The 17,852-nt window shown below is 45.8% G+C and overlaps 2 protein-coding genes across 2 annotated transcripts; both read right to left on the reverse strand.

Moving 5' to 3' along the window:
* Positions 1-443: 443 nt before the first annotated feature.
* LOC119464035 (neuropeptide-like protein 31) lies at positions 444-4,766 on the reverse strand. Its single transcript, XM_037724854.2, has 3 exons — positions 4,557-4,766; positions 3,636-3,963; positions 444-521 (listed from the first exon to the last, which is right to left on the reverse strand). The coding sequence occupies exons 1-2, from the start codon at positions 4,566-4,568 to the stop codon at positions 3,670-3,672; spliced, it is 306 nt and encodes a 101-aa protein (XP_037580782.1). The 5' UTR covers positions 4,569-4,766; the 3' UTR covers positions 444-521; positions 3,636-3,669.
* Positions 4,767-6,844: 2,078 nt separating this feature from the next.
* Positions 6,845-13,516, reverse strand: LOC125940064 (uncharacterized). Its single transcript, XM_049655735.1, has 2 exons — positions 13,450-13,516; positions 6,845-7,231 (listed from the first exon to the last, which is right to left on the reverse strand). The coding sequence occupies exons 1-2, from the start codon at positions 13,459-13,461 to the stop codon at positions 6,938-6,940; spliced, it is 306 nt and encodes a 101-aa protein (XP_049511692.1). The 5' UTR covers positions 13,462-13,516; the 3' UTR covers positions 6,845-6,937.
* Positions 13,517-17,852: the final 4,336 nt, after the last annotated feature.

The raw sequence follows: 17,852 nt of genomic DNA on the forward strand, positions 1-17,852 counted from the left end.
GGGTCTGGCCTTTAGCATGAACACAATGGCAGCGCGTTTTGATTTTGCCACTTGTAGCCCCTTAACGCGTGTGCAGTTAGAGCTGCAGGACATTCTCATTGCAACTATGCACGCATAGGAAAAAGGCACAATGCCCGAGCCGTATCGTTGCAGGTAGTGGCTAATGCGCATTGTATTTGGTAGCTCGCTACATGAGATTCATCATTGAACAGGGCAGGGCTGAGAGTTCTTACGGAACACACCCCTGGTAACACAGTAGGTGCCGCTATATCAACCATCTAGAGTTTAGTACCACTGTACCAACTTCATCCAGAGATGGTGATTGCCCTGCCGTTGGAGTAACTTAGTATACACATCAAAACCGTTTCGATAAACTGTAATCTTAACACCTGCAAGTGCTAATTTTACAAAGATGCGGAAGCTTGTGTATGGCTGCTGAGGCACATTTATTGAAAATAGTCACATATAACACACAGCTCGCTGGTCAAAAGTTTTCCACCACGCCGTAGGTCCCGGTCCTTCTGAAAAATAAAGAGAGATTCAGCTTGATAAAGTTCCTCGTAAAAGCGTGACATACCACATTTAAAGTAAACTACATTCGCTAGGAGCTGACCGCTACATTTGCGCTCCGAAAATTTTCATAGAATTCGCAGGCTACGATAGATGTCACTTCCGCGCCCACGCGAAAGACTCATTGTTTCAAAACACCCTTTGACCGCAACAAGTAACGCTGATCTGTCGCGTGGATAAACGATTTCAACTGAAAGTTAAAGCATAACTCGAGCAACGCGAGGTGCCAAGAAGCCCATACAATATAGAGAGCGAAGAATGCAGTCTAAGAAGGAGAAAGGTGAAATTTTCTACTGCTGCGCACAGTATACCAGATTCCGCGAGAAACACCTGCTTCCGGTATCCCCCGCTCCATCGCGGCTGCGCCAGCCAGCGCGCTCCCTGGAACCGTCGCAATTCCGCATATCCATCTGGCCAATCTTCCTCAAAGTCGTTTATTGCGTAATCAGCTCGCACACACAGCGCGTACAACCACTTCTAAAGGCAGCGGGGGGGGGGGGGGGGGGGGGGCGCCAAATAGAGCCGTTCTTTCCGGGAAACGCCTCCTCTTAGCACTTTCGCGATCGCCGGTGCGCCCGGGTACGAAGTTTGGGATTCTTGGTGGGGAAGGGGGAGGGCGAGCAGCGTTATTTCGAGGCCGTTCTCCTACGGCACGGTGCCCGCTGGTCAGCGGCCGACAGAGACAACTACAAAACCCTGAAGCTGCATTCTGACGTCTCGGTTCGCCGACCACCGAAAGTGGCCCAGCATTCGGGCTTTGGGGCGGAAATAATGAAAGACGACGAGAGGGGGGTTGGTGGAGAGGGGGGAGTCGGTGGATTGACCTTCTCCCACCATCACGGGCCACCTGGCACTCCTTTGAGGACCGCTGCTGCCCGCGTCGAACGAGGTCAGTGCATTGAGCAACGGGCGGCTCCGACGCGAGGGAGAGCTCCGTGAGCATGTCGTGCGTTGTGGAACGGTCGGCGCCCACGCCGTCGCTGTACGCGCCTTATCTGTTACTGCCATTTTCTTTTTCCCGCTAAATTCCTTGTCAGTTCTCCGCCTCTCAGTCTTCGTTGTGTTTTGTGTGTGTGTGTGTTGGTGTGGTTCGTGGGTTTGAGAATGCCAGTTTTACGCGAGATTGCTTCAAGGCCACCCGGCACCTTATGACGCATCGCTGATTCCTTCCCGAAGTCCTTGCAGCCGATTGAGGCACGTGAATTTACGGTCAATAGGAACGAATGTTTAATGCGCCGTCTCGGAGAATGAGAAACAATAAAGCAGACTGGCTGGCTCGAAACTAACCGAATTTGTTTCGACCCTGGCGTGTACTGGCAAAACTACCACAGTCTGCTTCGGTCTGCGAATTTCGTGTGGGAGAAAGGCACGCTGGATCGTTGCGCCGGATCTTTCTGAAGAAAGTTTCGCACGCGATAGACTCACACGAGAAAGCGAAGTCACACCGGTAAGTGAAAAGCAGGCGCAAGCTGGCGCTGTGATTTGAAGGAGAAAATAAGAGAAAACAGTCGAAGGTCACTCAGCAACGTGCGAAGCAGCGATACACACCGAAGAGAACAAGCAAAAGGAAACGTTTGGCTTATTTTTTTTTCGGATAGGGTCGGTCACGGGTTGTTGCGTAGATGCCTGGAAGTTGCTGGTCACGCGTTTCCACTGCGCAACTGGGCGAAATTTTGATGACGTGCACGTAACTACTCTTTCCTTTGCAACGCACACTGCAAGACTTTGCTTAATACACTAATGTGTATTGACCGCACCAACTGCGAATGATTTCTCAAATGTATGGTCTAACAAAACAAGTTAAATAACACAGTGATTTAATTTTCACTTATGTCGATAATTCAGCTTTCATTTTGATATAAAAATGTCCCACATCCCCGCTAACTACGCATTGAGAAATCATCAGTCAGCAGACATGCATAACGTGTTTCATAATTTCTAGATGCCTAATTGTGGCAAGCAGCGTTCCCACAATTAGGCGCACATACCTTGGTCATGGCGAAGCGATCTTCTCTTGTTCACGACAATTAACTCACGTTCCTATAATTTATTTAGGCTGTGAAATCCAAATCCGCTTTTGGAAAGCAGGAGTCATTAGGTGCACGTCAAAGACAGGCATATGAGCCTTGCTATAAGCGGATATTTTTCATAACACATTACGGGTCACTAATTCAATTAGGTATGTGCAATTCAATAAACATCCCAGTACGGCTGCCAGTGTGACCAATCAACTAGATGTCCGAAGACCTACAACTTATTCTGAAGGTCAATCTTTGGCACTGCTTTTGTCCCAACGTTATTTCCTAGATTCATTGGGCAACTTTTGAAATCGCTGTGATCGAATGAAATCCATCGCCAACAGTGAATTTAGAAGAGCTGATAGAGTAAGGAAGGTTTTAGGCGCTCTTAGAAAGAACAGTGCGAATTTTAAGATATGTATTATTATTTGGTTTCATTAAATAGAGCAAGTTTTCATTAAATAGAGCAAAATGCCGTCTATGACGCTTCAGCCCGGAGTGCACTAGGATTCCTGAAACTTCGAGTTTCGTGTTTTAATGTGAAGGGTTACACATCTATTACAGCAATCTCTCAGACGTATAGCCAAGTGACGAAATGCTTTTACGGGTTTATCACTACGGATTAAAGGTTTACCACTGTCTTCAATACTGGCTTACAAATCGCTTCAACAATACTGTTCGCAGCTTGCAGTCTTCAGCGCTCGTAAGTTTTAGTCAATAATACCTCGCGTACAAGCGCTACGCAAAGTGAGCGAATACTGTAAAAATTTCGACATTAGTTATACCTATTTTCATTTCCATCTTGTGAATAACACATTTCACCAGTGTTGTGTCCAAAGAAACTAGCTTTCTATGAAGTTTGACACGTGTTCGCGCTACTTGTCAAGGTCGCTTACACAAAACCGTCCTCAAAAAACGTATGGGGTTAAAGAAACGCCTGTGAACCTTACGGCCTGTTATGCTGTCGCGTGCACATTGCTTAGGCTTTTGCACAGTGAGAAAGCTGGAGGATAGTGTCGCGAAACAGTTTCCGCGGGATCATCTCACCAGAATATGCAGAAGACTCCCTCAGCCGTAGATGCTAGCCCTTAAAGCCGAGACCATATCCGCCGTAGCCGCCGTAGCCGCCGTAGCCGCCGTAGCCGCCGTAGCCACCAAAGCCCCCATATCCGATCCCGTATCCACCATATCCGAAGTAAGGCGCCGCCCTCTGGTTGTCGAAGTAGTAGGTGCGGCCTATGCCAAATCCAAGTCCGTAGCCACCGTAGCCGCCATAGCCGCCGTAGCCCAAGCCATAACCTCCATATCCACCGTAGCCAATGCCGTAGCCGGCCGAGGTCAGAGCCACAAGGGCAAGAACGACAAGGAGACACACCTGCGTTTCGGAGCATTCACTGAACCAAACTCCCTGAAGGCACGCAGATTATAAGAAATAGCCGAGAAACGACAAATGTAAGGAGTCGCATTCCTTTATCTGCAGCTTCACGGACGAGATTCTGGTGACTGTATGATTACTAATGATTCATTTTTGGTAACGAAGATGCCAAGAATCAGATTCATGATATATTTGTAAGAAGATGCCAGATGATTCACGGAATCACTTCTAGTGAATGTTAGATACAATTTCGACAGAATCAGTCTAAAGGACCAAACGGTTCAGCGAAGTTTGCACCGGTGTCTGAAACCTCGCAGAGAAAATTAGATGAGATTGTAGTCCTTGTGAAAGGTTTGAGACTACTGCCAATCATTACATGTTTAGCATGCAAGGTACGAAGAATTTTATGCATGCAAAATGACGTTAAGTAACTATTATTATCCATGCCTTAACTGTCAAGTAACCTAACAAGCAACAAGCAGGAGCCTACAGAAACTGCCAGTTGGTCAGTTTTCTCTCAGAGCCTAGCTTTCTCTTCAAGTCACCCGAAAATATCCAAGAACATTACACATCTTCCGGTAACGCCTACTTACGGTGACTTTCATATTGATATCCTTTCTGTCTTGGTGACGGTGAGTCTCTGTGCAAGTCAGCCAAGTGTGAGAGCCTTATATACCGGAACACGCCCTGTGGATACGTCACGTGTTCTTGACGACTAGAGCGAATATGACGACACACAAAACAAACACTCCCTCACCATCACAAGATGGCAATTCTTTTTCAAGGGTCACGCAGTCCACGAATAATTCTGTCGCGTTCCCCGGGGCTTCAGTGTCCACCATTTTTTTTGTTGTTACTCGAGCTTGAAGCCTTCCAGCCCGAATTCCGCGTGGACTGATGATGGTTAAGCTGGGTCACCGGGCACCACTGCGATCCTGAAAGAGCAAAAGAAACAAATGATTCAGCTGCCGGAACAACCGGCGACATACATTCTAGTGTAAGAAGCCAATTTTGCGCTCCACACTGTTTTTCCGTGATTGTTCGCGATGACTGTGTCCTTCTAAAGGAGTGGCAGTTTGTTGTACTTACACGCTTGCAGTTATGCTTCATTTTCTGTTTCTTTTTCTTTTCGCGCACTTGTAGGGTTAACGAGTCGGCCATTAGCCTGAACGCTGGGGCAGGCTCCTGCAATCCCGGGTGAGCTAACAACTTGCAGCGGCCGACGAGGGCATGGTATGACTGGCATTATGGTCAAGGCCTCAATTGGGTTCAGTGGGCGCCAGTTGCAACGTAACTGAAGTGGTGAAAAGGGGGAGAGACCGTACATTTTTGCTTCGTCATTAGGCCACTTTCTCTACATCCAAGTATTTTCTCTTCGACGAACCGGTGGAGGGGGGGGGGGGGGGGGGGGGGGGGGGGGCTATTTAAAGGAAGTAGCACGCTCGGACGGTATCGGCTAACATTCATGCTTTGTCGTTCCCAGAGAGCACGGGTTATTCCACTAGCCTCCTAGATGAGGCGGCATTTATACTTCCCTGCCCTACTATGTCAATGGCCTGCTGCTGAAATGGCGAATGAACGAAGTACTTACCTCCTGGTTTCAGCGAGCTACGTACTTTCTGTCATTGCTCCATCCTGGATATTCAGCTGTGCGTACTATCGTGAAAATAGGCTGTAATTTTTTCAACACTTTATAATTTGGAATAAGAAGTGAAAATAAGTAAAAAAACTATTCGAGTGGACAGGCCCGATATCTATAAAAGCCACCGTTCAAGTGATGATTTCCTTCTGAGCGAAGCCGGAATTTACTTTTATTAACGAAAATGATTCGTGAATTTCACAGTTGAAATTTTATTTGCCTCCGCTGCGTAAATTTTTTAAATTCTCCGCCTCAGGGGTTCCTCACAGCGCCGCTCATACCGATGCGTTATGAGGAATCTGCAACCAGATGTCGAACGCGCCTACTTCAACTTCAAGTTTTAAGAAGTGTTCGTATGCCGAAGTCGCAGATCACTGCTGTTTATATTTCGAATGCGCGGATTATATCAGTGAAGCCCTTATGTTCGCGGAAAGCTTTCTGTGGCAATAAAGAACAAGCTAGGGATACAAAGCGGGTACAATTAAGAACACTTCTAAATTCATCCCACAATTCTCAGTTGCGCTAGCTCAAGCTCGGGAACAGAAAATATAAACGGATTACTTATTATTAGAACTGTGTTCAAAATACAAGTCTCAGTGACCTGCAACCTCTTTTAAAGCTTTTCTCTTAAGCGATCAGGTGAATGCGAAACTGTCACATGTGGAAGCTACGCTGATTCTGTATCTGTTGCAAGAAACCGAAAGTGCTGCCAGACGCTGCGGACTATTTGGCATACTAACACAAGTGCAGAAGCTCCTCCCATGTAGCTTCCGCTTCATTGCCACAGAACGTTCTCCGAGATGCTTTTGCAGAACGTTTGCAGAATCACGAAACCATAATTACGTCTCATTAAATGCACAAACGACGCTGGCCAGCATCGTGTTTTATCACAAGACCATCAACTATGGTATCTTGCAGCATAGCCCAAAATATATGAGAGGATGTGCATAAAATGTGTAGTTGTGTACAATATAAAAAAATATTAACCATGCAGTTGTTTGAAAAGGGAAACGCAGTCGACGCGGGCCGAGGACTATGCGGTTGAATAAAATTAGAAAATTAGGAGGGATCAGTTGGAGTCGGCTCACGCAAGACAGGCCCAGTTGGAAATCGCTGGGAGAGGCCTGAGTCCTGCAGTGAACCTAAATGAGACTGGTGGTGGTGATCACTGTCCATTTTATCAGTTTTTGCAGGCGAGCCTGCTATCGATGACTGTGGACACAAACCAGTGCCTAGTTTTAGGCTTGCTTTTGAAACACAATGCATTTATTTTCCTATTCACAGACCGTACAACAACTTCTGGAGTTTCTCCGCATAGAAGTGTCAACCGAAGCCTTAGCCATAGTAGCCGTGACCACCGTATCCGCCGTATCCGCCGTGTCCATAGCCACCGTATCCATGACCTCCGTATCCTCCGCGGCCGTAACCTCCGTGACCGTAGCCGCCATGTCCGTAATGGGCACGCTGGTTGTCGAAGAAGTGCGTGATGCCATGGCTGTACCCGCCGTGGCCATGTCCACCATAGCCGCCGTGCCCGCCATAGCCACCATGGCCACCGTGTCCTCCATATCCGTGGTAGCCAGCATTGGACACAGTGAAAGCAATGGCGAGGAGGACAGCGCTGCAAACCTGTCGAAATTGAAGCAGATAACGTTTAAACCGCAAACAATGGACAATATAGAATGTGGAGATAACATTGCAACTGTGAATAGCTGTCTCGCTCTTTAACGCAACAGTAAAATCATTTTGATAGTTCATTATAAATTGAGAAGTTGACAATCTTTCAGAATTAAGCCACTTTAGGAATATCCTCTAAGGGACACAGGGATATTGCACTCTCCTTTCTGTTTTCTGACGCGGACACACTGCAATCAGGAATAATCTTGAAATACTACACATGATCTTCTTTTCACCCGTATTTCCCTGTTCCTGAAATCATTGGCGCTATTAGTATAATCTTAAGGTTGTAAACACCAATTTAGTTCTTTATATCAGCAATGCCAACACAATTCTTTGAACATTACGCTTTCAACAAACCAGTCAAAGGGCAACGTTGTGTTAAATCTTACTTACAAAATTCAAATCCCAACAATACAAATGGTTCACGGGAATACGGAGAATTGAAGTGAAGTGATGCATACTGGGCGATTAAAGGGAGCCTCGGGCTGGTGAGAAGGTCGCCCTTGTAGGCAACCACGGCCACATTTATTTGTCGTTGTTCCCTACTGAACTGGCGCAAAGCACTCTTTGGGATCGGACATGAATCGGATGGTGCAAGAGTTAATAAAATAATACAAATTTTTCTAGTATTGTAACTGCACTCAGAACTGGTAACTGGAACTTAAGCAAATAAAAGTTCCCTGATATAGATATGAAATTTATTGTATCCAACATATTACAAAGTATAAAAATGTGAATTGCAATAGAAAAACATTACGGAAACTTTTCGCACTGAATTCCTTTTCTCTCGCACAGAAAATGGCAGAGTCCGTCGTTCCTGTGGCCAAAACCCAGTTTGGTAGCACGAATGGAAAGAACCACCGGAAGGTTAAATTCAAGCCAAGCCTTCGGAAAGGTTCTCCCAACAATCTTTTCCTTTGACGGTTAAAACGGCGACACGCTAAATGAAATGTTATTTTAGGCGGCAGAGCTAGCGCCTACCTCTCAGCCATCGTTCTTGTTGCTGTTGTTCATTCAACAAGTGGCTCATATCCACAACGCGGAATTCGGCAAGAAATGGGTGTGTTATTCCAATTTATAATAAGCAATAGATTTTCACGACTCCTATAGAGCAAGTGCTGTTGAAAGGTGAAATTAGATGTGAAAATTAAAGCAATAATATCAATAATAATAAGTAATTAGCAATTGAAAAGTACACACACAATTAACAAATAGAGAAATTTAACAGGGCCATTCGGTTGGACTAAATATTCCTTCATAGTGGAGCAAACATTCCTGTGGCCGAATCCCACAGCAGAGGTCCGAAACGAACGAATTGCAGGCTCGGTTAAGTCCTAGGCCAAGCCTTCGAAGTGGTATGAAGAGGCTGCTGGCTGGGTGATGAGCTACTTACTCGTCTCATTTGGTGCGCTTTGGAATACCCGATGGCAGCGCCGCTACAGCTGCGCCCCCTCTAGCACGCAGCGTCGCAAATGAAAAGTATTTTAAAAAGTTACGAAGCGAACAGTTTTGACAATAAAGTTTTGTTATTGCCTGACGAAGAAAGTTCTCCCGTCGAAGCGCTTGCTGCAGACTGGTTTTCCTTGCTCAACCACAGCTCATCACTTAGCGCTGAGAGCTTTCTCTTGTTACTTCATCCAATATAAAGATTGTTTCCTTCGTGAGGACCCTCAGTTAGACAATTTGGTCACGCCTAGCAATGGCACAATCAAGCAACTACTCGTAGGTTGGCGGGAATGGATCGCTTTTTGATAAAATTTCTACGCGAAGACATATGATGTCAGTGTGGTCGGAACTATTCACACTTACCTTGCCCTGACACAAAAATGTTTCTCCTTAATTATTTCAAACACCAGCTACAGAATTCGCAGAACATTTCAATAAGACAAACCTTCGCTTGATGATGAATCGCAAACCACAAAAATTGTCGGATTAACCTCCCGAAAAATCTGTGTCATGAAATCAGGATCGCGTGAACAAAATGCGAAGATTGATGTAAAGAACGGAAAGCGCCACTGCCCTAGTCTCACTTGTCAGAGGTTTGCAAAATAAAAAGGCGCTACCAGCTAAGTGCTCCTGCTTCAACAACGAAGCTTCATGAACAAGCACCGGTACAATCACCAGTAGACAAAATACCCAAAGTTGAACCAACACGCCTGGCGCGACGAAGAGCTATACGGTTACTCAAGCACATCTGCCGTTCCTGTTTCTCGTAGACCCATCCCTCCCCAGCCCTGCTCGTATTCGCCGTGCAAAGAGATTTCGCTGATGGGAAGTTTTCCGGCAGTTCCTGTTTGTTCCGCACAAACCGGGCTGTCGGGACCGTCTTCGGGTGGCAATGGGTCTCGAAGGGCAGGGAAGTGGAGAGCAGTGTAGTAGGGGAGGGTAGTTGGCGTTTCACGGATCCGTAATGGACTCTGCCTTTGCGCCACCTATCCTCAGGAACTCGCTCGCACGAACCACTCTAGCCGGTTTAGTCGGCTATTTGAAAAGGAAATCGAACTTCCCTTTAGCGCAAGCTGCGGCAAGCTTCTCGAAGTGTGAAGAGGAGCGGGCAGTTGCTGATTTGCCCCCCCCCCCTCCACCCCCCCCCCCACCTGTTCTCTCGGGAAAGCACTCTACTGCACGTGAAGTGAATGGGCTGAAAACAAAGGCCGGAAAGCGTGGGACGTGGAAGTTTCAACCAATACCAAGAAATACGGAGACGAAAGATAGCGACCCTTTGTTTCAGCAAGCACCGGCAACTGCAGGTCTAGCGCTGTAATGTCCAAAGAAGTAACTGAATGTCACGCATCTTGTTTGACATAAAAACTAACTTCCTAATAGGAAAGAAAGAAGAGCGAATTATAGGCTTGGCTGTCTTTGAGACTTTGAAAGGTGGTTTAGAACTGGAGTGTTCCACGAAAAAGCAAGAAAAAAGAAACTACAATCACAGTAATTTTTCAGAAAGTTCAAAGAAAGTTTTCCATTGTGTTTCATTTCATTCCACAGTAACTATTAAGCCTAAATAAGAGAGTAGTGTGGAATAAATAAATGTACGAATAAATGCGAATAAATGACGATCAAATGTGAAATATTGGAAATATTACTAAAAGCAAGAAATTTTGATTGTTACAGCAATGACATTTAAAGGAGCAATGCCGTGAGTATGAGGTCTTCTGGTGGTCATACTCAATTGGAACACCTTCCTCATTTCGAAGGAAATCCTCAATTCAGTGCGGGATGTTACTGAACAACCATTGTTATGTCATCGATAGGGAGCAATATGTACGAGATAAATAAAAAATGAATAAATATAAGCAACCAGTTTTAATCAAGAAAAACTTAAAAGTACCAGCCGACAGGGGGACTCGCTTTCGGGACATCTTTGCACAAGAATAATAGTATTCTTCCCTACTACATAAATGAGCACGAAGGCGCTAAAATTCCTAAAATTTCAACAGCCGCATATGCTTACGCCGCAGGAAGCAATGAGCTGTCCGGTCACGTTTTCCTGAATAATGCAGTGACAGAGTGTGTGACTGAATGACCGTCATCGACTGCATATGAATATCTAGTGATTTTATTGTTAGCGAAAATCTGCATATTTAGCCCACCATCTTCATGCTACCACCAACCACAGCTCCCCCTCGCCCCCATGTACCATGCTCTACGGTTTCATTACATACCGACGGAAAGATGCCCGACTGGCTCGAAAACTTGCGCAGCCTTCTTAATTTATGCACCACAAATACAGCAAACAGTCTCGGAAAGCCCGCCGTTGTGAAGCATCCAATTTCATCTTCTATCGCTTCCATTTTGTGCTCCAACGATGTTTTCAAATACCGGCGTCACGAAATCTATACTGGGCAGCAAGCAACCACCCGACACAGAATCTCCTGGCTCATGGGAGTCTCTCCGATGCGTACTCAGAGTGCATGCGAGCGCTGTGCCTGTCAATAAACACCTAACAATTACACAGCGCTCATACTTAGGTGCATTGTTTATCCCTATACCGGCTTTTCCACGCACAAGGCCACTAATGTCAGCTCGTCCGCGCGATGAGATATAGAGATGTTCATTCCGCGGCGCTCAAAAGCGTGTGCATGTATGGCGTACCTGCATCTGTCATTCGAGAATATCACCTCTACTTCTTAACTTCAAGTACACCTCAAGGTTTTCTTGCATACTCTATTTCACAAAATTTGCTATGGTTGCTAGGCCGCTAGGGTCGTTACAGTGCAGTCTGATAAGGTGGTCACGGCACTGAAAGCCTTCTTATTGATTCAACGAACGAATCCTGCGGATTGACGTTCCAATGCTAGACTCACAGCGTGAGGGGCACTGTAGTCGAAGCCTGCCGAATTATTTTGACCCCCTGAGGTTCTTTAACATGGGTGTATGCTTTTAAATTCTGCCCGAGTCGCAATGTGGCCGCAGGGACTGTCATGAATCTCGCGCTCAGCCGCAGAATGCCAGAGCCGTTGTGCCACTAAGCCAAAACATTCACTCTCCCCTTGTCATCAAGAAAAATATGCAAATCCAATGCACACTTTGGAATCATATTTGTACCAAGAGTTTATATCTCATTGATCCTAAAGTAAAATCTGGGATGGCAGCGCTAACATTCCTGTCGCTATGCCCAAGTGTCGAGACATCCAGAGATATTAAATTTCGAACAGTTAAATCTCATCCAAGAAGGGGGAGCGATGTTTGTAAGGTTCGTTTTCTAGAGCTAATAAATTGTCGACAAGAAATTTAAAAAAATCTATGGTCTCATCTTCCTACTCATATGACAAATCGGTGAGGGAGCCAGACCAGTCCTGTATAAATAAAAATGTAATGAAAGTATGTGACAGCGAAGCCTACTAACAGTTACTTCTATTTTTCTCGATTGACACATATTACTTTTCCATGGGCACAATGTGTGTTTAAAATATAAGGAATTCATTATAGATGGTAAACAGAATTCTCGCAGTATCTTTTGCGTCCGACATCTTGCAGCTATGATCAAGCCTGATGTAGGGAGAATTTCAATGGCTGGACCAACTATCAACGCCTTCGCAAATGAATCTGCCGTTTCATTTAGAACTAGGCCGGTGTGCCCAGGTACCCAGACTAAATGGATATTAGTTAAGTGTTGAGGCGCTAATGATTTAAGCACACGCAAAACCTTAGGTTCATTAGGCACTGTGAGTGACGCACACAAGGCCAAACAATGACTACGTAATCTATTGATGTGCTTAATTTACGAAGGGCCAGTACTACCGCTAAAAGTTTTGCAAGAAAGGTTGGTACAAAGTCTGGAAACAGCAGGGAAAATGAGCCATCAAAAATACGTCTGAATATACCAATACCACAGTTTTCTTTGTTCTGGGTGGCATCAGTTGTTATGGCCAGATTTGCTTGTGATTTCATCAATTGTACCTGTAGGGCATCACTTAACATTCTGTTAGGTTTTGTCTTAATTGCTTGCAAAAGTATCGTCAAATTGTATGTAAAGAGAGTTTGCCCCGTCACAAACAGGCTTTAGCTCTCCGATTCTAACGTCCAATGGATCGAGAAGAGTTTGTGCAAAGTTAACTTGAGGTGTATGGAATCGGGGCCAATGTACATTGAAAACCATGGTAGGCTGAGAAAGGAACACTGTTTGGCAACGTCTCATCTGTGATTCGTACACCCTAAAATATGTTTGCTCAACGAGTACACGACAGGGTTATAAAAGGAGAAATTCTTGCTTCTAGATACAAAATAGTGCTTGTTACAAATTTAGATAGCCCTAAACACAGTCTTAATGCCTGCTTTTCCAGAAGAACATGGGGCCGAAACTTATAGGCAGGTACCCCAGAGTATAACACACACCCGAATTCCCGGACAGGGCATATATACATATGGTATATTGACAACAAGGTGGCCCAGTGCATTCCTGATCGACTGTTGCTCAGTCTACGAAATAATCTCACCACTCGAACTCCCTTATCTACAATATAATCTATGTGCGCATGCCATGAAAGAGAGCTGTCATACATAACACCAATACACTTGACAGCATCTACGTGTAGAAAGCAGCTCCGAAGTACGCATACCCGAAACGGAGAGCATTAGCTTTTTCTACTACTGAAGTCGTTGCCTGAGAAGTACAAGTTCACGCACCTTAGGGAGGCTATAGATTTGACAGTTTCGCTTACGAAAAACTTCATGGTAAGTCCCGCCGTGGCTCTGGTGTTGCTGCCCAGTAGTCTGTGCCCGTTGCAAGAACGGCTTGAAGTTTATATACTGGCAACGCACCGTTAACCGGGAACAGGATCAATCGCGTCCGATTCGCTGTCGCGTGGACAAGGGAGGCATGTTTTTTTTTTGTTCGAGTTCGACTAAAAGCGTTTGGTTGCAGTCGACCGGGTACAGCTGACCGAAAGTGCAAAGCGCACCAAAAAGAAGAGACAAATGCGTCGTTCTGCTTGGACGAAGACGAAACAAGTGGGAAAAAAATCGCTTGTGTTTCTTTTGCGAGGGTGGTTGCGTCAGCACCGGTTGTTCATCTTGGTACTGCAAGGCTCGATACATTGTAGCCATCGAAAACCCCCTGTAGCTCTACTCTCCAGCGCTTGAAAAACACGCCACAGCGATTCTTGAGCGCAAATGCCGTAGCCATGCACTTACGGCTGCTACGAAGTCAAACATGACACAAGATGCGCTTTTCAAGCAAGTGCTCGTCATAGGAATCGCAAACGATCATTTATATAGAGCATTGTCTTCACCAATCGAGGGGTAGCGGTCTGTTCCACTTGATGGAGTCAAATGAGCGCTTCCAGGTAAAGCTTGTTTGAGCATATTAGAGGAAAAAGTACAAGGATCATCTTTGACGGGAATGTAAATTGGCTTTTATCTGAACAATAGTCAGCATTCCTGCATCTTTAGCGTTGCGGTGACCCTAAAGAGTCGCATCGGAACGCTGCGGTGTTTGTAGATGATTGAGAAAGGTGCATAAAAGGCACTGGCAAATGAAATACGTTAGGATGCTGCGGGTATGGTTAGGTTGGAATATGGAAAAAGAATTGCCTTGCAGTTCGAAGACAATGTAGTTAAAAAATTTAAAGGCTTATAAACGCATCAAGTTGCCGTTGTGCGAGAATGGCGTAACTATTTTTAAGTTTTAAACATTTCTTCAAAACAAAATTCAATCTGAACCAATGACAATTCTGAACCATACACATGAAATATGAATATCGAGAGTAAAAAGCGCTGGGACGGTGCACTTCTTAAAAAAAAGAAAAGAAAGGAAAATGAAGAATCAGGCATAGTTAAACTCCGTAACCTAATATGGAGACTATCACGGATAGTTCGATCAATGATATGATTACACCATACGCTAGATGTGAGCTTGGGGGATGCCAAATCGTACTGCAACACTTATACAACTTGATATAACTCAGAAATGCCTCCTATTTAGCAAAAAAAAAAACTAAATGGCCAATATGACACCTTCCACCGACATTTCTTAATCAAACATTTGCTTCCATGTCTCCATTCTAAAGTTAAGCTGCTCTGAGCAAGTTGTCAGAAACGAAGCGCTTACCACAGGACTAGATCAACTGTTCACACCAACCAAATGCATCTGCACTATTTTCAATGACCCAAAAGAATTTTTTAAAGCGAAGCTTTTTTTTGCAAACTCTCCCGGTCACTACCGAGCGTGGCTGCTGGGTACTGTTCTAGCCTTGCTGAATAGGTCATACTTAAAAAAATTGAATTTCGTTCCCAACGGTGAGATCTAACCTCGGTTCCCAAGAACAGCACCCCCGATTCTCAACTCGTTAGGCCCCAATCGAACGTATACTTCTACCGCGCCAACGCCAACAAGCTATTTCAGTGATCGCCACGCGTGTCTAATTGCGTAGCACAGTGGCGGTAGATGACAAGTGCTTTCCTTCACGCCAAAGACGCGGGAATGAAACGGAGATATTTACGGCGTTTGAGTAACTGCTTCGAGAAAGGTTCGTTTCACGTAGATTCTAAGACGTGCGTTGGGTGCGCATAGTTTTTTTTTTCAATGTAAGGCTCTATACTAAAGCACTTACTGTAATAAATCGAATTTAACTTAATTCTGTGGTTTCACGTGCCAAAACCACGATTTGATTATGAGGCATGCCGTTGTGGGAGACACCGGATTAGTTTTGACCAGCTGGAGGCCTTTAACATGCCCCCAATGCCCAGTATATGGGCGTTTTAGCGCTGACTATATGTTATACTTGCCGATCGGTCTTGAAACAAGAACACAGAACACATAACTCTAGCTCTCCGTCCGGCTATTCAACGACGCTGATCAGGTAAGCTCGAGAACATTACCTCGAGGAAAGCTGATTTTCTCCTAAAGCAGTAAAGAACAAATAAGATGCGGAACTTGTCAAGCACACTAAAAGCACCAGTTTTTTACTCGGTCTAGAATCACAAGATCGACCGGGTCAATTTTTGCGCGCGCCAGCACGTAGAGGGGATAAGTACGGGCAGCTAAATTTACCTTGAAGTTATGGCTGGAATTTGTTTGGCACACAACAAGTGTGGAGGCAGCAAAGATGACGTCGGCGAAACAAACCATTCACCTCCGAAATAGCCTTACATATCGCCATGTAATACAAGCGTTGCGTCGTCCATTTAAAGATCTTATGTTGGTCACTACAGGTAAACATTGGTCATTTACAAAAGACGGCATAAATCACAAGCCTCAAACGATCGCTCACGGCGACGACGTCATACCGCTAAATGCTCCAACTACTAGCTTCCATGAAAAGGTCTGTTCCCAGTTCTAGTCATGTCAATTGGAGTGAGACTGAGATCCAGCGTCTCACAAGAGAAGTGTATCGGTAGGACTTGCATAAGTCCTCGATGCAAGTCCTCGAAGGCTGCACGTGGTCATTCAAACCATTCTGTACAAACTAATCTTGCGCATCGCATATTTACAGGCCTCATATATAAACAGGTCTTGCATCAGCCATTTAGAAATCATGTATGTTGTCATTTTACTAGTAGTATTAACATTGATCATTGACTAAATGCTTCGCAGCATAAAGCACATGTTCCCACATTCCACAATAATGAAAAGGCAACACTGTTATTTAACCAGTAGCTTAAATAAACGCTTTAGGTGCTAAGGTTTATCATATCTGGGCGATCCACAATAAGACCCGGCGCCTCAGAATGTACGCACAAAACAAGAGCCAGGCCGAAGTCTTCGAAGACCAGTGGTTTTGCATTGTCCTACAAATCAATCAGCAGAGCCTAATCTTCCACATCACCCATTACAGGTCATATATATGGACCAGTCTTGCATCGTCCATTTACGAATCGCATATATATTGCAATTAGTCGTAGTAATAAAAATGCATTATTGACAAAATAAATTTGCAGCATCAAAAACATGCTCACACAGTGCCCAATGGTAAGTATGTTGGCGACGACTGGTAAACATTGGTCATTTACATAAAAAATCGCAGTTTGGATCAGCATGCTCAAACAACCACCGAAATGCTAAGACACTAACTGCTACGGTAATATCATCAACATGGAAACGTTTCATCCCAGTATAGGTCATCTGAAGGCGGGTCCCACCGGGACCCGGTGACCCATAAAGGACGGGCAGCCGAAGGCCCTGCGAAAGTCCTCGGTGGCCATCATGAGCTGGGCGCTCTGCTGCAGCTGAGTGCGAGGCAGGCGTGCCGCGTGAGAGCAGACCTCGCGCACGTAGAAGAGCTCGTAGAAGAGCTGGCTCTCGCTCAACTTCCAGGAGCCCCAGGTGAAGGCACTGCGGTGCCATGACTCGCCCGTCTTCAGCGCCCGGATGATGACGCGAAGCGCCAGCTGCGGGTACAAGACGTCCGGGAGCCGGCGAGGGTCCTCGGCGCACAAATGCCCGAGCGCGGCCTCGGGCACGACTTGGGCGTGGCCTTTGCTCTGGCCCCGCAGGCAAAGCCGCTGGACGAGACTGTCCACCATGTGGACGCCCACCAGGTGGGCATTGAGGTACAGGGCCTCGGTGCCGCATTCTAGCCGCAGCTCGGAGTACACGGTGGGGGCAATGAGGACGAAGCGCGAGGTGACGCGGACGTGCTTTTCGAAGAGCTGCTCCTGGTGGGACCACGCCTGCGACGCATTTCACTCTTGAGCATATAAACGACAAAACATTGTTTACTCACTCAGTGCGCTATCAGATAAGGGACTCTGATGGGGTAGGATGTTTGGCGCACGAAAAGCACGAGACCCTCACAAGAGCGAGCAACCGTAATCGGCTCTTGCACTTAGGCAATGTAATTGGTCGTACGCCAGCGCTTGATAGCTGCCGGATTGGCTGGGGCCTGTTTGACCGCCCGCCGTTTCCGGTGCGCCATCACCATCCACCGAGACTCTTCATCCTTCACTTTACATGCCTCATCCTCGACGTTACACTCGCCGCATGACGAAGAAAAACAGAGCATTGACCCCAAACACCTGTGGAGATCCAATTCATTTCTACGTGACCTGTGCTAGCAGGACGCTCTAACGACTGAACAATCACGGAACATTCACGCCTGGTAATTTGTGTGTGAGATTGTGCGCG

This window comes from Dermacentor silvarum, chromosome 9 (assembly GCF_013339745.2).
Source record: "Dermacentor silvarum isolate Dsil-2018 chromosome 9, BIME_Dsil_1.4, whole genome shotgun sequence".
NCBI lineage: Eukaryota > Metazoa > Arthropoda > Arachnida > Ixodida > Ixodidae > Dermacentor > Dermacentor silvarum.